Genomic DNA, 27,915 nt, shown 5'->3' with positions numbered 1-27,915 from the left:
ATTACACTGCAACAATTACTGTATTAATTTAATACTGTAGTATATGATGAGGAGTGGTTGCCCTTATTTACATTTGAGTGAATCAATTAATCATACTGAAAGAGAGAAAGGTAGAATTGGCTGTCCAATTTAAATTTATATTATTACTAACAAGGATATTGTTGTCACATCCTGACCAGCAGAGGGAGCAATTGGATTAGTTTTGGTCAGGATGTGACAGGGTTTTTGTGTGTGTGTGTGTGAATGGTTGTTGGTGATTAGGACTCTCAATTGAAGGCAGGTGTGTTGAGTTGCCTTTGATTGGGAGTCCTATATAGGAGTGTGTGTTTTTCTTTGGGGTTGTGGGTAATTGTTTCTTGTTTAGTGTGGTTGCACCTGACAGGACTGTTGGCTGTCAGTTTCCTTGGTTTTTTGTTTTTGTATAGTGTTCTTTCCAATTAAATTGAAGGATGAATACTAACTCTGCTGCATGTTGGTCCTTTCCTGAAGACAGCTGTGACAATTGTAGTAAATCATAAGAAAATTACACAGGCAAAGTGGCTCTAACAATACCCAGGTACCTTAACAGATTATGTTTTGAAACACTTCTGTCACAGGCCGGCTCATAGCCTGTGGCAAAAATGAGGGGACATGAACAACAGGTATAGGCCAATCAAAAGGTTCTTTATTGTAAAACAAAACTATTAACTCTAAACAAAGAAAAAGGAATGAGGTGTGGAAATGTCATAATGTAGGGTGTATGGATGCGTGAATCTGTGTGTGAACATGACTGAGTGGAAACTAAATAAACCTACAAAACAGGATCATACCCGGAGGAGCAGAGACAGAGAGAGAGAGAGAGAGAGGTTAGTGGAGCAGCAGGTTTAAATACCCTGAGCCCAGATGGCTCCAATCACTAACGACCCTCCTCTGCCTGCAGGAGGAACCGTGACACTTTACAGAAATGAGAATAATCGAATCAAACTGGAAGAGAAATGGCCAGAATTGGCTACAGTATTTAAATATATTAATCTAACTTTAAAGTATGTCATTATAAAATGAATACGTACAGAGGCTCCATAATGGTATGCAGGAGATGCAGAGATATGTTGTGGAAGTTCGTAGTTTACCTCAGACGGCAGGTGATGCTCACGAGCAAGACAAAGATCCCATCGACCATGCCTGAAACACGCACAGCACATCCCGTCGACCATGGCTGAAACAGACACACAGCGCATCCCATCGACCATGGCTGAAACACGCACAGCACATCCCAACGACCATGGCTGAAACACGCACAGCACATCCCATCGACCATGGCTGAAACACGCACAGCGCATCCCATCGACCATGCCTGAAACAGACACACAGCGCATCCCATCGACCATGGCTGAAACAGACACACAGCACATCCCATCGACCATGGCTGAAACAGACACACAGCACATCCCATTGACCATGCCTGAAACAGACACACAGCGCATCCCATCGACCATGCCTGAAACAGACACACAGCGCTTCCCATCAACCATGGCTGAAACAGACACACAGAGCATCCCATCGACCATGGCTGAAACAGACACACAGCGCATCCCATCGACCATGGCTGAAACAGACACACAGAGCATCCCATCGACCATGGCTGAAACAGACACACAGAGCATCCCATCGACCATGGCTGAAACAGACACAGCGCATCCCATCGACCATGGCTGAAACAGACACACAGAGCATCCCATCGACCATGGCTGAAACAGACACACAGCGCATCCCATCGACCATGGCTGAAACAGACACACAGCACATCCCATCGACCATGGCTGAAACAGACACACAGCGCATCCCATCGACCATGGCTGAAACAGACACACAGCGCATCCCATCGACCATGCCTGAAACACACACAGCGCATCCCATCGACCATGCCTGAAACACACACAGCGCATCCCATCGACCATGGCTGAAACAGACACACAGAGCATCCCATCGACCATGGCTGAAACAGACACACAGAGCATCCCATCGACCATGGCTGAAACAGACACACAGAGCATCCCATCGACCATGGCTGAAACAGACACACAGAGCATCCCATCGACCATGGCTGAAACAGACACACAGAGCATCCCATCGACCATGGCTGAAACACACACAGCACATCCAAGGATGTCAGTGGAATAGAGAAGATAAACATAACTTATAGAGCATTAAAATGTTGTTTTGCGTCATCGGCCTGCACAAGCTGAAATCAAATGCCATGCGCAATGTTTAGCCTGTAAAGATAAACAGATAGAAGAAGTCTGTATTATTATTATTACCATCACTGTAAAGTTAAACAGATAGAAGTCTGTATTATTATTATTACCATCACTGTAAAGTTAAACAGATAGAAGTCTGTATTATTATTATTACCATCACTGTAAAGTTAAACAGATAGAAGTCTGTATTATTATTATTACCATCACTGTAAAGTTAAACATATAGAAGTCTGTATTATTATTACCATCACTGTAAAGTTAAACAGATAGAAGAAGTCTGTATTATTATTATTACCGTCATTGTCAACAGCTGGTATTATTAGTAGGCCTATAGACAATAGTTTTATTTGAGCATTAGGTTGATATTGTAATGAATTCTCAGGGAGAAAAAGGTGTAGATTCACTCGCAGTGCGCGGCAGATGGTTGTTTCGCAGAAGGCAGGAAGCGTGGTCACAGGTAGGCAATGGTCATACACAGGTAGGCAATGGTCATACACAGGTAGGCAATGGTCATACACAGGTAGGCAATGGTCATACACAGGTAGGCAATGGTCATACACAGGTAGGCAATGGTCATACACAGGTAGGCAATGGTCATACACAGGCAGGCAATGGTCATACACAGGCAGGCAATGGTCATACACAGGTAGGCAATGGTCATACACAGGTAGGCAATGGTCATACACAGGTAGGCAATGGTCAGACACAGGTAGGCAATGGTCATACACAGGTAGGCAATGGTCATACACAGGTAGGCAATGGTCATACACAGGTAGGCAAACAGGCAGGTGAATCAAAACTAGGACTGTTGGCTATAAACTGGTTCTCACAAACGAGCTGGGAAAAGGCTTAGTAGAGTCAGAACGAACAATACCTCACAAAGGCACAAACAGAATAAACTGAACTAAATAAGAAGCTGGTGAGACCAGGTGAGTAACTATAGCTGAAGTAACAATGTTTATACAGTGAGGGGGAAAAAGTATTTGATCCCCTGCTCTGACACCCGGAGGGCGATCCGGACGAAGATGGTGGAACTCCTGCAGCATTGAAGGGTCCAACACGTCCTCCACCAGAACCCAGCACCTCTCCTCCAGACCGTACCCCTCCCACTCCACAAGATACTGAAGGCCCCTCGCCCGACGCCTCAAATCCAGTATGGAGCGAACGGAGTACGCCGGGGCCCCCTCGATGTCCAGAGGGGGCGGAGGAACCTCCCGCACCTCAGACTCCTGGAGTGGACCAGCCACCACCGGCCTGAGGAGAGACACATGGAACGAGGGGTTAATACTGTAATCTGGGGGGAGCTGTATCCTATAACAAACCTCGTTCACTCTCCTCAGGACTTTAAATGACCCCAGAAACCTCGGACCCAGCTTCCGGCAGGGCAGGCGGAGGGGCAGGTTTCGGGTCGAGAGCCAGACCCGGTCCCCCGGTGTTCGCACTGCGGTGGCGATCTGCGTTCTCCTTTTGGCGCATCACGGCCTGCTGAAGGTGAACACAGACAGCTTCCCATGTCTCCTCCGCGCGCCTGAACCAGTCGTCCACCGCAGGAACCTGGGTCTGACTCTGATGCCAAGGCACCAGAACCGGCTGGTACCCCAGTACGCACTGGAAGGGAGAGAGGTTAGTGGAGGAGTGGCGGAGCGAGTTCTGTGCCATCTCGGCCCAGGGCACGAACGCCGCCCACTCCCCCGGCCGGTCCTGGCAATAGGACCACAGAAACCTGCCCACATCCTGGTTCACTCTCTCCACCTGCCCATTACTCTCGGGGTGAAACCCTGAAGTAAGGCTGATCGAGACCCCCAGACGTTCCATGAACGCCTTACAGACCCTAGACGTGAACTGGGGACCTCGATCAGACACTATATCCTCAGGCACCCCGTAGTGCCGGAAGACGTGTGTAAACAAGGCCTCCGCAGTCTGTAGGGCCGTAGGGAGACCGGGCAGAGGGAGGAGACGACAGGACTTAGAGAAACGATCCACAACGACCAGGATCGCGGTGTTACCCTGTGAGAGTCGAAGATCAGTCAAAAAATCCACCGACAGGTGCGACCAAGGCCGTTGTGGAACGGGTAAAAGGTGTAGCTTACCTCTGGGCAGGTGCCTAGGAGCCTTACGCTGGGCGCACACCGAGCAGGAGGAAACATACACCCTCACGTCCTTAGCCAAGGTGGACCACCAGTACCTCCCGCTCAAACAGCGCACCGTCCGACCGATCCCAGGATGACCAGAGGAGGGTGACGTGTGGGCCCAATAGATCAATCAGTCACGATCAGCAGACGGGACGTACAGACGCCCAGCGGGACACTGGACAGGAGCGGGCTCTGCACGTAACGCCTGCTCTATGTCCACGTCCAGCTCCCACACTACCGGCGCCACCAGGCAGGAGGCGGGGAGTATGGGAGTGGGATCCATGGGCCGCTCCTCTGTGTCATACAGCCGGGACAGTGCGTCTGATCTCTGCAGAACCACTGTCAGGTGGATCTCTATAGAACCACTGTTAGGTTGATCTCTATAGAACCACTGTTAGGTTGATCTCTATAGAACCACTGTAAATTACAAGTTCAGATTGATCAACTCAAAACCACTGTTTTTTAATTTGATTAAAAAAAAAAATAATGTAGATGATAAATCCCTTTTGTTTTATTCGAGATCGTCCTTAATTTCCAAACGAATTATCTGACAAATACTGTTTTTTCTATTAGCAGAGGGAGTAGTCCTCTAAACATGGCTGACTCTGTCAGAGCTGTGGAGTCACTCTGGTGTGTTTGTTCCTGGAATCTGACCAACAGCTCCATCATATCCAGAGGAACTCATATCAACACATTAGTCCTCTACACTAATGGAGTCTGTATTAGGGATTTAGATGGTCTCTACTCTGAGCCACTTCTCTGTCTGTCTGGCCCACACAGCAATGCCCATGCAGTCTGTATGCAATTATCAACTAAAGTCATTCAAATGAACACAAATCGACTTACTGTAACAATATTGGTGCAGTATATCAACTCTGTGCTAAATGTTTAGGATTTCCATATCAGCCATTTCATGAAAAGTTGAATAGCCAGTGAAATGTCTCTGTTAGAATCTGATGGATTGTTGTCTCTCTTGTCGTGATGTGTGTTTTGTCCTATATTTTTATTGAATTTATTTATATTTTTAATCCCAGCCCCCCGTCCCCGCAGGAGGCCTTTTGCCTTCTGGTAGGTCGTCATTGTAAATAAGAATGTGTTCTTAACTGACTCGCCTCGTTAAATAAAGGTTCAATAAAAATAAAATAAAAATGATAACATGGTCTGGAGACATAGAAGTTTTATATCCAACATGACCTCATCAACAGTCTATTGATGGTAATTTGTTTTATCACTGAGACCATCACTGAGACCATCACAAGACCTCATCTCCACGAGTATCATTATTAGTATAGTAGTGTGGAGGACTGGTAGCATATTGGACTTTACACTGCTACATAGTAGCATGGAGGACTGGTAGCATATTGGACTTTACACTGCTACATAGTAGCATGGAGGACTGGTAGCATATTGGACTTTACACTGCTACATAGCAGCATGGAGGACTGGTAGCATATTGGACTTTACACTGCTACATAGCAGCATGGAGGACTGGTAGCATATTGGACTTTACACTGCTACATAGTAGCGTTGAGGACTGGTAGCATATTGGACTTTACACTGCTACATAGTAGCGTGGAGGACTGGTAGCATATTGGACTTTACACTGCTACATAGTAGCGTGGAGGACTGGTAGCATATTGGACTTTACACTGCTACATAGTAGCGTGGAGGACTGGTAGCATATTGGACTTTACACTGCTACATACTGTGATGTCTGTCTGTCTTACTGGCTGTTTGTTTGTAATGTGATGCTGCCAGACCCCCACCATTAGTGCTCAGAATCAATATGATGGCTCCCTATCTCTCACAGTGTCCCCTGTCTGCACGTTGACATCCAGCTTATGTCCCAAATGGCACCCTATTCCCTATTTAGTGCACTTTTTTTTACCAGGGCCCATAGGCCTCTGGTCTAAAGTAGTACACTATAGGGAATAGGGTGCCATTTGGGACACACTTTAGGCTACTACCTCGTTGAAAGATAGGCTTCTACCTCGTTGAATGATAGGCTACTACCTCGTTGAATGATAGGATACTACCCCATTGAATGGTATACTACTACCTCGTTGAATGATAGTCTACTACCTCGTTGAATGATAGGATACTACTCCGTTGAATGATATACTACTACCTCGTTGAAAGATCATCTACTACCTCGTTGAATGGTATTCTACTACCTCATTGAATGGTATACTACTACCTCGTTGAATGATAGTCTACTACCTCGTTGAATGATAGTATACTACCCCGTTGAATGATATACTACTACCTCGTTGAAAGATCCCTACTACCTCGTTGAATGGTATACTACTACCTCGTTGAATGGTATACTACTACCTCGTTGAATGATATACTACTACCTCGTTGATTGATATACTACTACCTCGTTGAATGATAGAGTACTACCTCGTTGAATGATAGACTACTACCTCGTTGAATGATAGGTTTACTACCTCGTTGAATGATATACTACTACCTCGTTGAATGATAGGATACTACCTCATTGAAAGATAGACTACTACCTCGTTGAAAGATCATCTACTACCTCGTTGAATGATATACTACTACCTCGTTGAATGGTATACTACTACCTCGTTGAATGATATACTACAACCTCGTTGAATGATATACTACTACCTCGTTGATTGATATACTACTACCTCGTTGAATGATATACTACTACCTCGTTGAATGATAGACTATTACCTCGTTCAATGATACTACTACCTCGTTGAATGACTTGCTTGTTTTGTCACAAAACTGAAAATTTGTCAAACTATTAGAATTTTAACAACCAGGAAATGGAAGAGTGATTTCTGAATAGCGCATCTTTAACTAGTTTGCTGGAAGACAATCAACCATGGGCTAAATATTGCCAATAAGATGCAAAACCTTACACCTCATAATTAAGCAATAAGGCCCGAGGGGGTCTTGTATATGGCCAATATACCATGGCTAAGGGCTGTTCTTAGACACGACGCAACACAGAGTGCCTGGATACAGCCCTTAGCCGTGGTATATTGGCCATGTACCACAAACCCCTGAGGTGTCTTATGGCTGTTATAAACTGGTTACCAACGTAACTGGAGCAGTACAAATAAACGTTTTGTCATCCCCGTGGTATACGGTCTGATATACCACAGCTTTCAACCAATCAGCATTCAGGGCTCGAACCACCCAGTTTATAAATAGTAATATACACTATGTAGCATACAGCTTTATCCAAAGCGTCCTGCAGGTGGTCCTAGAGGGAATCGAACCTATAACATTTACTGTTGTACGCGCCCTGCTCTACCGACTGAGCCGCACTGGACCACCACATTACCTTGTGGAATATTAAACTAATGATGTCAGGGCGTGTACATTTAATGTTTTACCCATGTAGATAATAGATATATTTCCGTTTAGTGAATTGTTGCTGGCTGTTCCCCCGGAGTCAATATGAATTCTGCTGTTCTACCAATCAGCAAAACGCTCCAACGAGCTCGTAAACTGTAGTTACCACGTAACCTGGTCCATTCAGCTGCTCTGTCAAACAGAGAGCCCGTTTCTTCAGACTCCGGACAACGTGGTGGTGAGTCTCATCTCAGGGAGATGGAAAACCTGGCGTGACATGGCAAACATCTGGTGACAACATGGATAATGTAGGCTAGATGAGTTTTTGCGCACTCGGAATGAATTGGTCTTTAATTCATCCCCCCCACCAAAAAACCCACAGAAGTGACATTCGGATTTCTACATTGCTGTGGATGTGACAGTCTAAAAAGCAATGAATGCCATGGCTTGGATAATGGAGGTTTGGATGAGTTCACACCACGACGGGTCTCGCCGCCGGTACTGGTAACGGTTTAGGATAAATGTTTGGTGTTCACCTAATGCGCGGTGCCATAATAACGTCTTCCGCTTCCAACAGAAACAGATACATTTCCGACTGATGTGAAACATTTGAACTGATCTAAGATCTCGGGATCTAACCATGTTAAGTTAATATTAGAGAGCTCCTGATTAAATATAGCCATAGATACGTGGTTTTATAACGGATTTATTTTATTTGTTTAACACCTGTTTAGAGTCTAGACGCGTGATCCCATGTTGGAGAGATCACAGGAAATGTGTGTGTTCCAGAGAAGAAGGGTATTTCACTTTCTATCTGTGGTGCCACTCATAGTGGCGTTGATGTGCTGTGCGCAGAGGTGAGTGTTGGAGAAGAGACCAGACGTAGAGAAGGGTACGGATGGTCCCGTCTTATTGGAAAAAAGTTAGTTTAATGGTCTCTTTCTTGTATTTCAGCGCCAACGAACCGGGGAATATGTCTTTCGTAAAGGAGACGGTGGACAAACTGTTAAAGGGGTATGATATCCGCCTTCGACCAGACTTTGGAGGTACATCTAAAACATTTTTTTTGTTGCGCGCGTTGATGATGGTGCAAATTATTACCCTATAATATTACTATAATGAATATAATAATATACGTTATTTGTCATGTTAATAGTAATGTGATTATTGGTCCTGTTTCTCAGGCGCACCGGTTTCTGTTGGCATGAGTTTAGATGTGGCAAACATCGACATGGTGTCAGAGGTTAACATGGTAAGTTGTAATAAATCCATATACTTACATTTCACCATTGATTGACTGTGGATGTTGCATAATGTTGTCATATTTCAGACATTCCTATGGCTTACCTTTTTTTCCTTATTGACAATGTTGTCTTCGTGTTGTTTGAAAGGTTGAGCGGTCAGCGTCGTAGTGCTTTATGTTGACCGACAGTATTTCAGACATCAGTATGTATTACCTTTCCGCTGTCTTTACTTGTCAGAAGTGAAAACTTTTGGTTGAGAAGTTAGCAGCAGATTGTTCTATTTTGTGGCTTGGTGAGCAAGATAAGGATGATACTTAAATCAGCGTTTCTTCTAGAAATACATGTTTCATATTGCAATACGTGGTCATATAAAGTCATTGCTTTTCACAGTGCAACGCTCACATTACTTTTGATATGATTCTCTTGTCATTTGTTAAAATACATTTTTACCGTTACTTATTAATCCGACGGCTCTTCATTGATAATCATTAAACCATTTGGTAAACATACAGATTTACATAATGAAAATGTAAGTTTGTAAAGTATAAACATTTTAAAGTATGATACAGTATATACTGTAATGTATTGTTATGGATTATTATGATTCAAAGAAAGTAAGTCAAAAATCTGATATTGACAAGATCAGAGATGTACTGTATGTAGGTTATTGGTCACATACACAGACTAGCAGATGTTAAACAGGTGTGATGAATGCTGGTGTTTCTAGCTCCTATAGTACAGTGGAATAGTGGTGTTTCTAGCTCCTACAGTGCAGCAGAATGCTGGTGTTTCTAGCTCCTACAGTACAGCAGAATGCTGGTGTTTCTAGCTCCTACAGTGCAGTGGAATAGTTGTGTTTCTAGCTCCTACAGTGCAGCAGAATGCTGGTGTTTCTAGCTCCTACAGTGCAGCAGAATGCTGGTGTTTCTAGCTCCTACAGTGCAGCAGAATGCTGGTGTTTCTAGCTCCTACAGTGCAGCAGAATGCTGGTGTTTCTAGCTCCTACAGTGCAGCAGAATGCTGGTGTTTCTAGCTCCTACAGTGCAGCAGAATGCTGGTGTTTCTAGCTCCTACAGTGCAGTGGAATAGTTGTGTTTCTAGCTCCTACAGTGCAGCAGAATGCTGGTGTTTCTAGCTCCTACAGTGCAGTGGAATAGTTGTGTTTCTAGCTCCTACAGTGCAGCAGAATGCTGGTGTTTCTAGCTCCTACAGTGCAGTGGAATAGTTGTGTTTCTAGCTCCTACAGTGCAGCAGAATGCTGGTGTTTCTAGCTCCTACAGTGCAGCAGAATGCTGGTGTTTCTAGCTCCTACAGTGCAGCAGAATGCTGGTGTTTCTAGCTCCTACAGTACAGCAGAATGCTGGTGTTTCTAGCTCCTACAGTACAGCAGAATGCTGGTGTTTCTAGCTCCTACAGTACAGCAGAATGCTGGTGTTTCTAGCTCCCACAGTGTAGCAGAATGCTGGTGTTTCTAGCTCCTACAGTGCAGTGGAATAGTTGTGTTTCTAGCTCCTACAGTGCAGTGGAATAGTTGTGTTTCTAGCTCCTACAGTGCAGCAGAATGCTGGTGTTTCTAGCTCCTTCAGTGCAGCAGAATGCTGGTGTTTCTAGCTCCTACAGTGCAGCAGAATGCGGTGTTTCTAGCTCCTACAGTGCAGTGGAATAGTGGTGTTTCTAGCTCCTACAGTGCAGCAGAATGCTGGTGTTTCTAGCTCCTACAGTGCAGCAGAATGCTGGTGTTTCTAGCTCCTACAGTGCAGTGGAATAGTGGTGTTTCTAGCTCCTACAGTACAGCAGAATGCTGGTGTTTGTAGCTCCTTCAGTGCAGTGGAATAGTTGTGTTTCTAGCTCCTACAGTGCAGCAGAATGCTGGTGTTTCTAGCTCCTTCAGTGCAGCAGAATGCTGGTGTTTCTAGCTCCTACAGTACAGCAGAATGCTGGTGTTTGTAGCTCCTTCAGTGCAGTGGAATAGTTGTGTTTCTAGCTCCTACAGTGCAGCAGAATGCTGGTGTGTCTAGCTCCTACAGTGCAGCAGAATGCTGGTGTTTCTAGCTCCTACAGTGCAGCAGAATGCTGGTGTTTCTAGCTCCTACAGTGCAGTGGAATAGTGGTGTTTCTAGCTCCTACTGTGCAGTGGAATAGAGGTGTTTCTAGCTCCTACAGTGCAGCAGAATGCTGGTGTTTCTAGCTCCTTCAGTGCAGCAGAATGCTGGTGTTTCTAGCTCCTACAGTACTGTAATATGGTAATATAGACCAATACCGTACTGTATTACCGCAATACAGTACTGTAATATAGACCAATACTGTCTGTAATACTGTACTATAGGCCAATACAGTACTCTAATATAGGCCAATACAGTACTGTAATATAGGCCAATACAGTACTGTAATATAAGCCAATACAGTACTGTAATATAGGCCAATACTCTAATGTAATATAGGCCAATACAGTAATGTAATATAGGCCAATACAGTACTGTAATATAGGCCAATACAGTACTGTAATATAGGCCAATACAGTACTGTAATAAAGCCAATACAGTACTGTAATATAGGCCAATACAGTACTGTAATATAGGCCAATACAGTACTGTAATATAAGCCAATACAGTAATGTAATATAGGCCAATACAGTACTGTAATATAGGCCAATACAGTACTGTAATACAAGCCAATACAGTACTGTAATACAAGCCAATACAGTACTGTAATATAGGCCAATACAGTACTGTAATATAGGCCAATACAGTACTGTAATACTGTAATATAGGCCAATACAGTACTGCAATATAAGCCAATACAGTACTGTAATATAGGCCAATACAGTACTGTACTATAGGCCAATACAGTACTCTAATATAGGCCAATACAGTACTGTAATATAGGCCAATACAGTACTGTAATATAGGCCAATACAGTACTCTAACATAGGCCAATACAGTACTGTAATATAGGCCAATACAGTACTGTAATATAGGCCAATACGGTACTCTAATATAGGCCAATACAGTACTGTACTATAGGTCAATACAGTACTGTACTATAGGCCAATACAGTACTGTAATATAGGTCAATACAGTACTGTAATATAGGCCAATGCAGTAATGTAATATAGGCCAATACAGTACTGTAATATAGGTCAATACAGTACTGTAATATAGGCCAATACAGTAATGTAATATAGGCCAATACAGTACTGTAATATAGGTCAATACAGTACTGTAATATAGGTCAATACAGTACTGTAATATAGGCCAATACAGTAATGTAATATAGGCCAATACAGTACTGTAATACTGTAATATAGGCCAATACAGTACTGTAATAAAGCCAATACAGTACTGTAATATAGGCCAATACAGTACTGTAATATAGGTCAATACAGTACTGTAATATAGGCCAATACAGTAATGTAATATAGGCCAATACAGTACTGTAATACTGTAATATAGGCCAATACAGTACTGTAATAAAGCCAATACAGTACTGTAATATAGGCCAATACAGTACTGTAATATAAGCCAATACAGTACTGTAATATAAGCCAATACAGTACTGTAATAAAGGCCAATACTCTAATGTAATATAGGCCAATACAGTAATGTAATATAGGCCAATACAGTACTGTAATATAGGCCAATACAGTACTGTAATATAGGCCAATACAGTACTGTAATAAAGCCAATACAGTACTGTAATATAGGCCAATACAGTACTGTAATATAGGCCAATACAGTACTGTAATATAAGCCAATACAGTAATGTAATATAGGCCAATACAGTACTGTAATATAGGCCAATACAGTACTGTAATACAAGCCAATACAGTACTGTAATACAAGCCAATACAGTACTGTAATATAGGCCAATACAGTACTGTAATATAGGCCAATACAGTACTGTAATACTGTAATATAGGCCAATACAGTACTGCAATATAAGCCAATACAGTACTGTAATATAGGCCAATACAGTACTGTAATATAGGCCAATACAGTACTGTAATACTGTAATATAGGCCAATACAGTACTGCAATATAAGCCAATACAGTACTGTAATATCAGCAGTAATATATTCCATTTACACAGCAGAACATGTTATCCAAAGTGACAGTAGTCCATACATTTTGCTATGTGACCCCAGTGGGAATTCAACCCACAACTGTGGTGTTGCCAGGGTTGTGCTCTAATGAACTGAGCTACGTACAGGACCAGTACAAAGTGCTAGGTTATGTTGCTGACTTCTTAACTTTGTAACCAGTATTTTAGGAGTACTAGCCCGGAGTTTCATAATGAGTCGGCAGAGCATTGCTAAGTGGTCGAGCCCACAGAGGGCCATTTTTAAAAAGCATTACCCACCCCCCCAAACAGTAGAACCAGTCTTAGAGGTTGTGTCCCAAATGGCACCCCATTTCCTATGCAGTTGCACTACTTTTGACCACGGCCCATAGGGCTCTGGTGAAGAGTAGTGTACTCTGTTGGGAATAGGTTGCCATTTGGGACACCGGATTCAGAACAGTTTTTGAATAATTCACAGCCTGACTCTGTTGCTTGATGTGTGGCGGGTTGTTTACAGCCCTGTCCTAGCCTGCTTGATGTGTAGCGGGTAGTTTACAGCCCTGTCCTAGCCTGCTTGATGTGTAGCTGGTTGTTTACAGCCCTGTCCTAGCCTGCTTGATGTGTAGCTGGTTGTTTACAGCCCTGTCCTAGCCTGCTTGATGTGTGGCGGGTTGTTTACAGCCCTGTCCTAGCCTGCTTGATGTGTAGCAGGTTGTTTACAGCCCTGTCCTAGCCTGCTTGATGTGTAGCAGGTTGTTTACAGCCCTGTCCTAGCCTGCTTGATGTGTGGCGGGTTGTTTACAGCCCTGTCCTAGCTTGCTTGATGTGTGGAGGGGTTGTTTACAGCCCTGTCCTAGCCTGCTTGATGTGTGGAGGGGTTATTTACAGCCCTGTCCTAGCCTGCTTGATGTGTGGAGGGGTTGTTTACAGCCCTGTCCTAGCTTGCTTGATGTGTGGAGGGGTTGTTTACAGCCCTATCCTAGCCTGCTTGATGTGTAGCAGGTTGTTTACAGCCCTGTCCTAGCCTGCTTGATGTGTAGCAGGTTGTTTACAGCCCTGTCCTAGCCTGCTTGATGTGTAGCAGGTTGTTTACAGCCCTGTCCTAGTCTGCTTGATGTGTAGCGGGTTGTTTACAGCCCTGTCCTAGCCTGCTTGATGTGTAGCAGGTTGTTTACAGCCCTGTCCTAGCCTGCTTGATGTGTGGAGGGGTTGTTTACAGCCCTGTCCTAGCCTGCTTGATGTGTAGCAGGTTGTTTACAGCCCTGTCCTAGCCTGCTTGATGTGTAGCGGGTTGTTTACAGCCCTGTCCTAGCCTGCTTGATGTGTGGAGGGGTTGTTTACATCCCTGTCCTAGCCTGCTTGATGTGTAGCAGGTTGTTTACAGCCCTGTCCTAGCCTGCTTGATGTGTAGCAGGTTGTTTACAGCTCTGTCCTAGCCTGCTTGATGTGTAGCTGGTTGTTTACAGCCCTGTCCTAGCCTGCTTGATGTGTAGCTGGTTGTTTACAGCCCTGTCCTAGCCTGCTTGATGTGTGGAGGGGTTGTTTACAGCCCTGTCCTAGCCTGCTTGATGTGTAGCGGGTTGTATACAGCCCTGTCCTAGCCTGCTTGATGTGTGGAGGGGTTGTTTACAGCCCTGTCCTAGCCTGCTTGATGTGTGGAGGGGTTGTTTATAGCCCTGTCCTAGCCTGCTTGATGTGTAGCAGGTTGTTTACAGCCCTGTCCTAGCCTGCTTGATGTGTGGAGGGGTTGTTTACAGCCCTGTCCTAGCCTGCTTGATGTGTGGAGGGGTTGTTTACAGCCCTGTCCTAGCCTGCTTGATGTGTGGAGGGGTTGTTTATAGCCCTGTCCTAGTCTGCTTGATGTGTGGAGGGGTTGTTTACAGCCCTGTCCTAGCCTGCTTGATGTGTAGCAGGTTGTTTACAGCCCTGTCGTAGCCTGCTTGATGTGTGGAAGGGTTGTTTACAGCCCTGTCCTAGCCTGATTGATGTGTGGAGGGGTTGTTTACAGCCCTGTCCTAGCCTGCTTGATGTGTGGAGGGGTTGTTTACAGCCCTGTCCTAGCCTGCTTGATGTGTAGCAGGTTGTTTACAGCCCTGTCCTAGCCTGCTTGATGTGTAGCAGGTTGTTTACAGCCCTGTCCTAGCCTGCTTGATGTGTGGAGGGGTTGTTTACAGCCCTGTCCTAGCCTGCTTGATGTGTAGCGGGTAGTTTACAGCCCTGTCCTAGCCTGCTTGATGTGTAGCAGGTTGTTTACAGCCCTGTCCTAGCCTGCTTGATGTGTAGCAGGTTGTTTACAGCCCTGTCCTAGCCTGCTTGATGTGTAGCGGGTTGTTTACAGCCCTGTCCTAGCCTGCTTGATGTGTGGAGGGGTTGTTTACAGCCCTGTCCTAGCCTGCTTGATGTGTGGAGGGGTTGTTTACAGCCCTGTCCTAGCCTGCTTGATGTGTAGCAGGTTGTTTACAGCCCTGTCCTAGCCTGCTTGATGTGTGGAGGGGTTGTTTATAGCCCTGTCCTAGCCTGCTTGATGTGTAGCAGGTTGTTTACAGCCCTGTCCTAGCCTGCTTGATGTGTGGAGGGGTTGTTTACAGCCCTGTCCTAGCCTGCTTGATGTGTGGAGCGGGTTGTTTACAGCCCTGTCCTAGCCTGCTTGATGTGTGGAGCGGGTTGTTTACAGCCCTGTCCTAGCCTGCTTGATGTGTGGAGCTGGTTGTTTACAGCCCTGTCCTAGCCTGCTTGATGTGTAGCAGGTTGTTTACAGCCCTGTCGTAGCCTGCTTGATGTGTGGAAGGGTTGTTTACAGCCCTGTCCTAGCCTGCTTGATGTGTGGAGGGGTTGTTTACAGCCCTGTCCTAGCCTGCTTGATGTGTAGCGGGTTGTATACAGCCCTGTCCTAGCCTGCTTGATGTGTGGAGGGGTTGTTTACAGCCCTGTCCTAGCCTGCTTGATGTGTGGAGGGTTTGTTTACAGCCCTGTCCTAGCCTGCTTGATGTGTAGCAGGTTGTTTACAGCCCTGTCCTAGCCTGCTTGATGTGTGGAGGGGTTGTTTACAGCCCTGTCCTAGCCTGCTTGATGTGTGGAGGGGTTGTTTACAGCCCTGTCCTAGCCTGCTTGATGTGTGGAGGGGTTGTTTACAGCCCTGTCCTAGCCTGCTTGATGTGTAGCAGGTTGTTTACAGCCCTGTCCTAGCCTGCTTGATGTGTGGAGGGGTTGTTTACAGCCCTGTCCTAGCCTGATTGATGTGTGGAGGGGTTGTTTACAGCCCTGTCCTAGCCTGCTTGATGTGTGGAGGGTTTGTTTACTGCCCTGTCCTAGCCTGCTTGATGTGTGCAGGTTGTTTACAGCCCTGTCCTAGCCTGCTTGATGTGTAGCAGGTTGTTTACAGCCCTGTCCTAGCCTGCTTGATGTGTAGCGGGTTGTTTACAGCCCTGTCCTAGCCTGCTTGATGTGTGGAGGGGTTGTTTACAGCCCTGTCCTAGCCTGCTTGATGTGTAGCGGGTTGTTTACAGCCCTGTCCTAGCCTGCTTGATGTGTAGCAGGTTGTTTACAGCCCTGTCCTAGCCTGCTTGATGTGTAGCAGGTTGTTTACAGCCCTGTCCTAGCCTGCTTGATGTGTAGCAGGTTGTTTACAGCCCTGTCCTAGCCTGCTTGATGTGTGGCAGGTTGTTTACAGCCCTGTCCTAGCCTGCTTGATGTGTGGAGGGGTTGTTTACAGCCCTATCCTAGCCTGCTTGATGTGTAGCAGGTTATTTACAGCCCTGTCCTAGCCTGCTTGATGTGTGGCAGGTTGTTTACAGCCCTGTCCTAGCCTGCTTGATGTGTGGAGGGGTTGTTTACAGCCCTGTCCTAGCCTGCTTGATGTGTGGAGGGGTTGTTTACAGCCCTGTCCTAGCCTGCTTGATGTGTGGAGGGGTTGTTTACAGCCCTGTCCTAGCCTGCTTGATGTGTGGAGGGGTTGTTTACAGCCCTGTCCTAGCCTGCTTGATGTGTGGAGGGGTTGTTTACAGCCCTGTCCTAGCCTGCTTGATGTGTAGCAGGTTGTTTACAGCCCTGTCCTAGCCTGCTTGATGTGTAGCAGGTTGTTTACAGCCCTGTCCTAGCCTGCTTGATGTGTAGCGGGTTGTTTACAGCCCTGTCCTAGCCTGCTTGATGTGTGGCAGGGTTTGTTTACAGCCCTGTCCTAGCCTGCTTGATGTGTGAGCGGGTTGTTTACAGCCCTGTCCTAGCCTGCTTGATGTGTAGCAGGTTGTTTACAGCCCTGTCCTAGCCTGCTTGATGTGTGGAGGGGTTGTTTACAGCCCTGTCCTAGCCTGCTTGATGTGTGGAGCGGGTTGTTTACAGCCCTGTCCTAGCCTGCTTGATGTGTAGCGGGTTGTATACAGCCCTGTCCTAGCCTGCTTGATGTGTGGAGGGGTTGTTTACAGCCCTGTCCTAGCCTGCTTGATGTGTGGAGCGGGTTGTTTACAGCCCTGTCCTAGCCTGCTTGATGTGTAGCAGGTTGTTTACAGCCCTGTCCTAGCCTGCTTGATGTGTGGAGGGGTTGTTTACAGCCCTGTCCTAGCCTGCTTGATGTGTGGAGGGGTTGTTTACAGCCCTGTCCTAGCCTGCTTGATGTGTGGAGGGGTTGTTTACAGCCCTGTCCTAGCCTGCTTGATGTGTAGCAGGTTGTTTACAGCCCTGTCCTAGCCTGCTTGATGTGTGGAGCGGGTTGTTTACAGCCCTGTCCTAGCCTGCTTGATGTGTAGGGGTTGTTTACAGCCCTGTCCTAGCCTGCTTGATGTGTGGAGGGGTTGTTTACAGCCCTGTCCTAGCCTGCTTGATGTGTGGAGGGGTTGTTTACAGCCCTGTCCTAGCCTGCTTGATGTGTGGCAGGTTGTTTACAGCCCTGTCCTAGCCTGCTTGATGTGTAGCGGGTTGTTTACAGCCCTGTCCTAGCCTGCTTGATGTGTAGCAGGTTGTTTACAGCCCTGTCCTAGCCTGCTTGATGTGTGGAGGGGTTGTTTACAGCCCTGTCCTAGCCTGCTTGATGTGTAGCAGGTTGTTTACAGCCCTGTCCTAGCCTGCTTGATGTGTGGAGGGGTTGTTTACAGCCCTGTCCTAGCCTGCTTGATGTGTAGCGGGTTGTTTACAGCCCTGTCCTAGCCTGCTTGATGTGTGGAGGGGTTGTTTACAGCCCTGTCCTAGCCTGCTTGATGTGTAGCTGGTTGTTTACAGCCCTGTCCTAGCCTGCTTGATGTGTAGTGGGTTGTTTACAGCCCTGTCCTAGCCTGCTTGATGTGTGGCAGGGGTTGTTTACAGCCCTGTCCTAGCCTGCTTGATGTGTGGAGGGGTTGTTTACAGCCCTCCTAGCCTGCTTGATGTGTGGAGGGGTTGTTTACAGCCCTGTCCTAGCCTGCTTGATGTGTGGAGGGGTTGTTTACAGCCCTGTCCTAGCCTGCTTGATGTGTGGAGGGGTTGTTTACAGCCCTGTCCTAGCCTGCTTCAAAGTTATTATTTTTATTTGAAGATTCAGTTTCTAGCAGCGTCTTGGCATGGTGAGGTTATCGGCCATCCGTACAAACTGAAACCGACAGTAGTATCGATGCTGTAGCTCAGTTGGTAAAGCATGGCTCTTGCAATGCCAGGGTTGTGTGTTTGATTCCCATGGGGGACAATGGAAAAAATGTATCCACTTACTACTGATGTTTTCCAAGATGGCTTAGCAGTCAGACGTCTTTGTCTCGTCCCTTTTATATATCTTTTTACATCTTTTTATATATATTTTTTTTAATACTAGACAGGTCCTGAATAATGGCTGTGGAGGAGGAGGGGGTCTATACTAGACAGGACCTGAATAATGGCTGTGGAGGAGGAGGTCTATACTAGACAGGACCTGAATAATGGCTGTGGAGGAGGAGGTCTATACTAGACAGGACCTGAATAATGGCTGTGGAGGAGGAGGGGGTCTATACTAGACAGGACCTGAATAATGGCTGTGGAGGAGGGGGTCTATACTAGACAGGACCTGAATAATGGCTGTGGAGGAGGAGGGGGTCTATACTAGACAGGACCTGAATAATGGCTGTGGAGGAGGGGGTCTATAATAGACAGGACCTGAATAATGGCTGTGGAGGAGGAGGGGGTCTATACTAGACAGGACCTGAATAATGGCTGTGGAGGAGGAGGGGGTCTATACTAGACAGGACCTGAATAATGGCTGTGGAGGAGGAGGGGGTCTATACTAGACAGGTCCTGAATAATGGCTGTGGAGGAGGGGGTCTATACTAGACAGGACCTGAATAATGGCTGTGGAGGAGGAGGGGGTCTATACTAGACAGGACCTGAATAATGGCTGTGGAGGAGGGGGTCTATACTAGACAGGACCTGAATAATGGCTGTGGAGGAGGAGGGGGTCTATACTAGACAGGACCTGAATAATGGCTGTGGAGGAGGAGGTCTATACTAGACAGGTCCTGAATAATGGCTGTGGAGGAGGGGGTCTATACTAGACAGGTCCTGAATAATGGCTGTAGGGGTCTATACTAGACAGGTCCTGAATAATGGCTGTGGAGGAGGAGGGGGTCTATACTAGACAGGACCTGAATAATGGCTGTGGAGGAGGAGGGGGTCTATACTAGACAGGACCTGAATAATGGCTGTGGAGGAGGAGGGGGTCTATACTAGACAGGACCTGAATAATGGCTGTGGAGGAGGGGGTCTATACTAGACAGGTCCTGAATAATGGCTGTGGAGGAGGAGGTCTATACTAGACAGGACCTGAATAATGGCTGTGGGGGTCTATACTAGACAGGACCTGAATAATGGCTGCTGAGGAGGGGGTCTATACTAGTCAGGACCTGAATAATGGCTGTGGAGGAGGAGGGGGTCTATACTAGACAGGACCTGAATAATGGCTGTGGAGGAGGGGGTCTATACTAGACAGGACCTGAATAATGGCTGTGGAGGAGGAGGGGGTCTATACTAGACAGGACCTGAATAATGGCTGTGGAGGAGGAGGTCTATACTAGACAGGTCCTGAATAATGGCTGTGGAGGAGGGGGTCTATACTAGACAGGTCCTGAATAATGGCTGTAGGGGTCTATACTAGACAGGTCCTGAATAATGGCTGTGGAGGAGGAGGGGGTCTATACTAGACAGGACCTGAATAATGGCTGTGGAGGAGGAGGGGGTCTATACTAGACAGGACCTGAATAATGGCTGTGGAGGAGGAGGGGGTCTATACTAGACAGGACCTGAATAATGGCTGTGGAGGAGGAGGGGGTCTATACTAGACAGGTCCTGAATAATGGCTGTGGAGGAGGAGGTCTATACTAGACAGGACCTGAATAATGGCTGTGGGGGTCTATACTAGACAGGACCTGAATAATGGCTGTGGAGGAGGAGGGGGTCTATACTAGACAGGACCTGAATAATGGCTGTGGAGGAGGAGGGGGTCTATAGTAGACAGGTCCTGAATAATGGCTGTGGAGGAGGGGGTCTATACTAGACAGGTCCTGAATAATGGCTGTGGAGGAGGGGGTCTATACTAGACAGGACCTGAATAATGGCTGTGGAGGAGGAGGGGGGCTGTGGAGGAGGGGGTCTATACTAGACAGGACCTGAATAATGGCTGTGGAGGAGGAGGGGGTCTATACTAGACAGGACCTGAATAATGGCTGTGGAGGAGGGGGTCTATACTAGACAGGACCTGAATAATGGCTGTGGAGGAGGGGGTCTATACTAGACAGGTCCTGAATAATGGCTGTGGAGGAGGGGGTCTATACTAGACAGGACCTGAATAATGGCTGTGGAGGAGGAGGGGGGTCTATACTAGACAGGACCTGAATAATGGCTGTGGAGGAGGGGGTCTATACTAGACAGGACCTGAATAATGGCTGTGGAGGAGGAGGGTGGTCTATACTAGACAGGACCTGAATAATGGCTGTGGAGGAGGGGGTCTATACTAGACAGGACCTGAATAATGGCTGTGGAGGAGGAGGGGGTCTATACTAGACAGGACCTGAATAATGGCTGTGGAGGAGGAGGGGGGTCTATACTAGACAGGACCTGAATAATGGCTGTGGAGGAGGAGGGGGGTCTATACTAGACAGGACCTGAATAATGGCTGTGGAGGAGGGGGTCTATACTAGACAGGACCTGAATAATGGCTGTGGAGGAGGAGGGGGGTCTATACTAGACAGGACCTGAATAATAGCTGTGGAGGAGGAGGGGGGTCTATACTAGACAGGACCTGAATAATGGCTGTGGAGGAGGAGGGGGTCTATACTAGACAGGACCTGAATAATGGCTGTGGAGGAGGAGGGGGTCTATACTAGACAGGTCCTGAATAATGGCTGCTGAGGGCATGTTGTTGGGAGTAATATAGAGTTTGTTTGACACTTCTGTAAATATCAACCTGACTACAGGAAATCTATTTAGCAGGACTTTATCCTGCTAACTGTTCCAAATGTCCGAACTGAATTTGGTAAAAGGGCTTTTATGTACTCTCCATCGTCTGGGAACGCCTTACAAAATACTTTAAACTGGAAGAACTCGTCCCGATTGGTGATTTTAAATCACTGATGGAGGATTTTGATTATGTTATACTCTTGTGAATTCTATGGTTTTTACGAGATTAATTGTAGTTTTTCATGTTGTTTGTCTGTAATTTTTGTAATGACTTGGCGCTGCCTATCTTGGCCAGGACGCTCTTGAAAAAGAGATGTTAAATATCAATGAGCCCTTCCTGGTTAAATAAAGGTTAAATAAAAAATTAAATAAAATAAAAATGTCCAGCGTCAGACTATAGCTCTGGCCATTGGTCTTATCTTCTCCCTGTGAGGAGAGGAGGAGCCTGTTGAACCTGACGCCAGTGTAAAGCTCTGGCCATTGGTTGTCTCTTCTCCCTGTGAGGAGAGGAGGAGCCTGTTGAACCTGACGCCAGTGTAAAGCTCTGGCCATTGGTTGTCTCTTCTTCCTGTGAGGAGAGGAGGAGCCTCCTGAACCTGACGCCAGTGTAAAGCTCTGGTCATTGGTTGTATCTTCTCTCTGTGAGGAGAGGAGGAGCCTGTTGAACCTGACGCCAGTGTAAAGCTCTGGTCATTGGTTGTCTCTTCTCCCTGTGAGGAGAGGAGGAGCCTCCTGAACCTGACGCCAGTGTAAAGCTCTGGCCATTGGTTGTCTCTTCTCCCTGTGAGGAGAGGAGGAGCCTGTTGAACCTGACGCCAGTGTAAAGCTCTGGCCATTGGTTGTCTCTTCTCCCTGTGAGGAGAGGAGGAGCCTCCTGAACCTGACGCCAGTGTAAAGCTCTGGCCATTGGTTGTCTCTTCTTCCTGTGAGGAGAGGAGGAGCCTGTTGAACCTGACGCCAGTGTAAAGCTCTGGTCATTGGTTGTATCTTCTCTCTGTGAGGAGAGGAGGAGCCTCCTGAACCTGACGCCAGTGTAAAGCTCTGGCCATTGGTTGTATCTTCTCTCTGTGAGGAAAGGAGGAGCCTGTTGAACCTGACGCCAGTGAGAGAGTGTAGTTCTCCCAATGAAATAACAACATATTTGGGCCTTCTTTGAAACAATGTAAATTACAAGTGTTTTATTTGATACACCTTACCGTAACCCTGCTCTATCTCCTATATATACAGACACATACAGTTCCAGTCAAAAGATTGGACACACTTACTCATTCCTCAATGGGTTTTTCTTTATTTTTACTATTTTCTACATTGTGGAATAGTGAAGACGTCAACACTATGAAATAACACATATGGAATCATGTAGTAACCAAAAAAGTGTTAAACAAATCAAAATATATTTGAGGTTCTTCAAAGTAGCCACCCTTGGCCTTGATGACAGCTTTGCACAAGCTTGGCATTCTCTCAACCAGCTTCATGAGGTAGTCACCTGGAATGCATTTCAATTAACATGTGTGCATAGTTAAAAGTTAATTTGTGGAGTTTCTTTCCTTCTTAATGGGGCCAATCATTTGTCTTTTGACAAGGTAGGGGTGGTATACAGAAGATGGCCCTATTTGGTAAAAGACCAAGTCCATATTGTGGCGAGAACAGCTCAAATAAGCAAAGAGAAATGACATTCCGTCATTACTTTAAGACATGTCAGTCAATCCAATTTCAAGAACTTTGAAAGTTTCTTCAAGTGCAGTCGCAAAAACCATCAAGCGCTATGATGAAACTGGCTCTCATGAGGACCCCCACAGGTAAGTAAGGCCCAGAGTTACCTCTGCTGCAGAGGATAAGTTCATTAGAGTTACCAGCCTCAGAAATTGCAGCCCAAATAAATGCTTCACAGAGTTCAAGTAGCAGACACATCTCAACATCAACTGTTCAGAGGAGACTGTGTGAATCAGGCATTCATGGTCGAATGGCTGCAAAGAAACCACTACTAAAGGACACCAATAATAAGAAGAGACAATGGACATTAGTCCGGTGGAAATCTGTCCTTTGGTGTGATGAGTCCAAATTTTAGATTTTTGGTTGCAACCTCCATGTCTTTGTGAGAAAGAGTAGGTGAACGGATGATCTCTGCACGTGTGGTTCCCACCGTGAAGCATGGAGGAGGAGGTGTGATGGTGTGGGAGTGCTTTGCTGGTGACACTGTCAGTGATTTATTTAGAATTCAAGGCACACTTTACCAGCATGGCTACCACAGCATTCTGCAGCGATACGCCATCCCATCTGGTTTGGGCTTAGTGGGACTATCATTTGTTTTTCAACGGGACAATGATCCAAAACACACCTCCAGGCTGTGTAAGGGCTATTTGACCAAGAAGGAGAGTGATGGAAAGGGGGATACCTAGTCAGTTGTACAACTGAATGCCTTCATCTGAAATGTGTCTTCTGCTTTTAACCCAACCCCTCTGAATCAGAGAGGTGTGGCGGGCTGCCATAATCCACATCCACGTCTTCGACGCCCGGAGAACAGTGGGTTGACTGCCTTGTTTATGGGCTGAAGGACAGATTTGTACATTGTCAGCTCGGGAATTTGATCCAACAACCTTTCGGTGACTGGCCCAACGCTCTAACCACTAGGCTACCTGCCGCCCTGCATCAGATGACCTGGCCTCCACAATCATCCGACCTTAACCCATTTGTGATGGTTCGGGATGAGTTGGACCACAGACTGAAGGAAAAGCATCCAACAAGTTGTTAGCATATTGTCACGTCCTGACCAGTAAGGGGTCATTTTGTTATTATAGTTTGGTCAGGGCGTGGCAGGGGGTGTTTGTTTTGTGTGTTTTGGGTTTTTTGGGGTTGATCTATGTTATTCTATTTCTATGTTTAAATATCTAGTTTTTCTGTTTCTATGTTGGAATTGTTTGGGGTTGGTCTCTAATTGGAGGCAGCTGAATCTCATTGCCTCTGATTAGAGACCATATTTATGTAGGGGTTTTCTCATTGTGTTTTGGTGGGTGGTTATTTTCTGTTTAGTTCATGTTAACCTGACAGAACTGCTGGCTGTCGTTTTCTTGTTTTGTTTATAGTGTTTCAGTATAATAAACACAAATATGAGCACTCAACACCCTGCGCCTTGGTCTACTCCCTGCAACAGCCGTTACACATATGCGGGAACTCCTTCAGACTGTTGGAAAAGCATTCCTCATGAAGCTGGTTGAGAGAATGCCAAGAGTGTGCAAAGCTGTCATCACGGCAAATGGTGGCTACTTTAAAGTATCTCAAATATAAAATATATTTTGATTTGTTAAAAACTTTTTTTGGTTACTACATGATTCCATATGTGTTATTTCATAGTTTTGATGTTTTCACTATTATTCTACAATGTGGAAAATAGTTCAAATAAAGAAAAACCCTTGAATGAGTAGGTGTATCCAAACTTTTGACTGGTGCTGTAGGTGGGGGAACCATGTAAATGAAGTGTTCGATATGACTCCTTTAACCTTGTTCTCTGTGTGTCTTCAGGACTACACGTTGACCATGTACTTCCAGCAGTACTGGAGGGACAAGAGGCTGGCGTACGCTGGCATCCCCCTCAACCTGACGCTGGATAACCGGGTCGCCGACCAGCTCTGGGTCCCCGACACCTACTTCCTCAACGATAAGAAGTCCTTCGTGCATGGGGTCACCGTGAAGAACCGTATGATCCGACTACATCCGGACGGCACCGTGCTCTACGGACTGAGGTCAGTACTGTCCCTCCATATATATATATATAATGTCTCAACTGAGGTCAGTACTGTCCCTCCATATATATATATATATCATGTCTCATCTGAGGTCAGTACTGTCACTCCATATATATAATGTCTCATCTGAGGTCAGTACTGTCCCTCCATATATATATATATAATGTCTCATCTGAGGTCAGTACTGTCCCTCCATATATATATATATATAATGTCTCAACTGAGGTCAGTACTGTCCCTCCATATATATATATATCATGTCTCATCTGAGGTCAGTACTGTCACTCCATATATATAATGTCTCATCTGAGGTCAGTACTGTCCCTCCATATATATATATATAATGTCTCATCTGAGGTCAGTACTGTCCCTCCATATATATATATATAATGTCTCAACTGAGGTCAGTACTGTCCCTCCATATATATATATATATATATATAATGTCTCATCTGAGGTCAGTACTGTCCCTCCATATATATATATATATATATATATATATATATAATGTCTCATCTGAGGTCAGTACTGTCCCTCCATATATATATATATATATATATAATTGCACTTGGTCTGTATAGTAGCAGACCAGAATTACATCATTAAGGTAAAGTGCTTAATGTTGTTCCCTGGGATTATTGCAGCCCCCCCCCCCCCCCCCCGCTCCTCTCTGATTCAGAGAGGGTTGGGTTAAATGAGGAAGACACATTTCAGTTGAAGGTATTCAGTTGGACAACTGACTAGATATCCCAATTTCCCCTATCAGAAGCTTGTATTAGCAATAGGTCATCGGATGCGTCGTGGCATCCCGACAGGGTACTAATAACTCAGGAAGAGAAGAGATCAAGCAATCCGGGAAGGAAGAGACGGATCTGAATTAATGGGTAGCGGAAGAGAAGATTTTGCTGGTCTGTTAGGAGGCCATTAATGAAGAAACGCTCATGGCTTTTCATGGTGAAGTGGTCGTATTGCTACATTCAGAGACTCGCCCACGTCTATCCATCCTGGACATCTAACTGAGGAAGCGATGCAGGAAGCCATTTTGGGATGCCCCTCGGTCCCTCAGTCAGGGGATGTTTCCCAAATGGAACTCTTATTTCTTGTATAGTACACTACTTTTGACCAAAGCACTATGTGGGCCCTGGCCAAAAGTAGTGTACTACTTAGGGAATAGGGGGTCATTCGGGACACAGTCAGGGAGTCTCTCAGACCGTGGCTAAACCACCAGTCAGGGAGTCTCTCAGACCGAGGCTAAACCACCAGTCAGGGAGTCTCTCAGACCGAGGCTAAACCACCAGTCAGGGAGTCTCTCAGACCGAGGCTAAACCACCAGTCAGGGAGTCTCTCAGACCAAGGCTAAACCACCACAGTCAGGGAGTCTCTCAGACCAAGGCTAAACCACCAGTCAGGGAGTCTCTCAGACCAAGGCTAAACCACCAGTCAGGGAGTCTCTCAGACCAAGGCTAAACCACCACAGTCAGGGAGTCTCTCAGACCAAGGCTAAACCACCAGTCAGGGAGTCTCTCAGACCAAGGCTAAACCACCAGTCAGGGAGTCTCTCAGACCAAGGCTAAACCACCAGTCAGGGAGTCTCTCAGACCGAGGCTAAACCGCCACCGATATGTCATCTCAGAATATCCCGTGTTTTAGAGGTAGGTCATCTAATAAAGCCTTGCATTCAGGATCAGTTTAGATAGGAATATCTGGGTTCCTAGAATCGGCCCCGTTTAGGGAACCTAGAATCGGCCCCGTTTAGGGAACCTAGAATCGGCCCCGTTTAGGGAACCTAGAATCGGCCCCGTTTAGGGAACCTAGAATCGGCCCCGTTTAGGGTTCCTAGAATCGGCCCCGTTTAGGGAACCTAGAATCGGCCCCCGTTTAGGGAACCTAGAATCGGCCCCCGTTTAGGGAACCTAGAATCGGCCCCGTTTAGGGAACCTAGAATCGGCCCCGTTTAGGGAGCCTAGAATCGGCCCCCGTTTAGGGAACCTAGAATCGGCCCCGTTTAGGGAACCTAGAATCGGCCCCCGTTAAGTGAACCTAGAATCGGCCCCGTTTGGTGAACCTTGGTCAAATTTGTCTCAGACAAGGCTTACTTATGCTTCCAACGTTCCCTGTAGTAATGAGTGTGTTGGCTCATTTAAACAGTCCACATCGTACCAGACAAGCAGTGTGTTGATTCATTGAGACCAGGCCAATGGCTCTCTATTAGCGTGTGTGTGTGTTGTCTTAGTCAGACCAGTGCCAGGGCACACCTCCAGAAGAGACTGCTGCACTGGGGTCATGTTTCAACCAGAGGTTTCTACAGGACCTGTGTGTTCAGAGCTTCACGTCGTTGGTTCAACACAGACAAATAGAACCCACACTGATCTTTCTAGCTCTGGAGGTGGCAGCAGGCAAAGGGCTGACATTATCATTGCTGTGTGTGTGTGTGTGTGTGTGTGTGTGTGTGTGTGTGGGGGGGGGGGGGGGATACGTGTGTCTATGTGAGTGAGTGCATGTGTGCTAAGTTGCGGAGAATCAGAGCATGTCAGTCCTGTTCTGGTGGTTAGTCCTGTTCAGTCCTGTTCTGGTGGTTAGTCCTGTTCTGGTGGTCAGTCCTGTTCAGTCCTGTTCTGGTGGTTAGTCCTGTTCAGTCCTGTTCTGGTGGTCAGTCCTGTTCAGTCCTGTTCTGGTGGTTAGTCCTGTTCAGTCCTGTTCTGGTGGTTAGTCCTGTTCTGGTGGTCAGTCCTGTTCAGTCCTGTTCTGGTGGTCAGTCCTGTTCAGTCCTGTTCAGGTGGTC

General features: G+C 46.3%; 1 protein-coding gene across 1 annotated transcript in view; it reads left to right on the top strand.

The window, feature by feature from the left end:
* Positions 1 to 7,931: 7,931 nt before the first annotated feature.
* The window catches only part of gabrb3 (gamma-aminobutyric acid type A receptor subunit beta3), a 54,744-nt gene continuing 34,760 nt past the window's right edge, over positions 7,932 to 27,915 (top strand). Inside the window, exons 1-4 of the mRNA XM_045697503.2 lie at positions 7,932 to 8,559; positions 8,657 to 8,748; positions 8,887 to 8,954; positions 24,910 to 25,130. Coding sequence (XP_045553459.1) covers positions 8,456 to 8,559; positions 8,657 to 8,748; positions 8,887 to 8,954; positions 24,910 to 25,130 — 485 coding nt within the window. The 5' untranslated portion in view covers positions 7,932 to 8,455. The remainder of the gene's footprint in view (positions 8,560 to 8,656; positions 8,749 to 8,886; positions 8,955 to 24,909; positions 25,131 to 27,915) is intronic.

Source organism: Salmo salar, chromosome 16, assembly GCF_965601325.2.
Source record: "Salmo salar chromosome 16, fSalSal1, whole genome shotgun sequence".
Lineage (NCBI taxonomy): Eukaryota > Metazoa > Chordata > Actinopteri > Salmoniformes > Salmonidae > Salmo > Salmo salar.
Note: the sequence above shows the minus strand (reverse complement) of the source record. Positions and strands in the feature narration are given on the sequence as shown.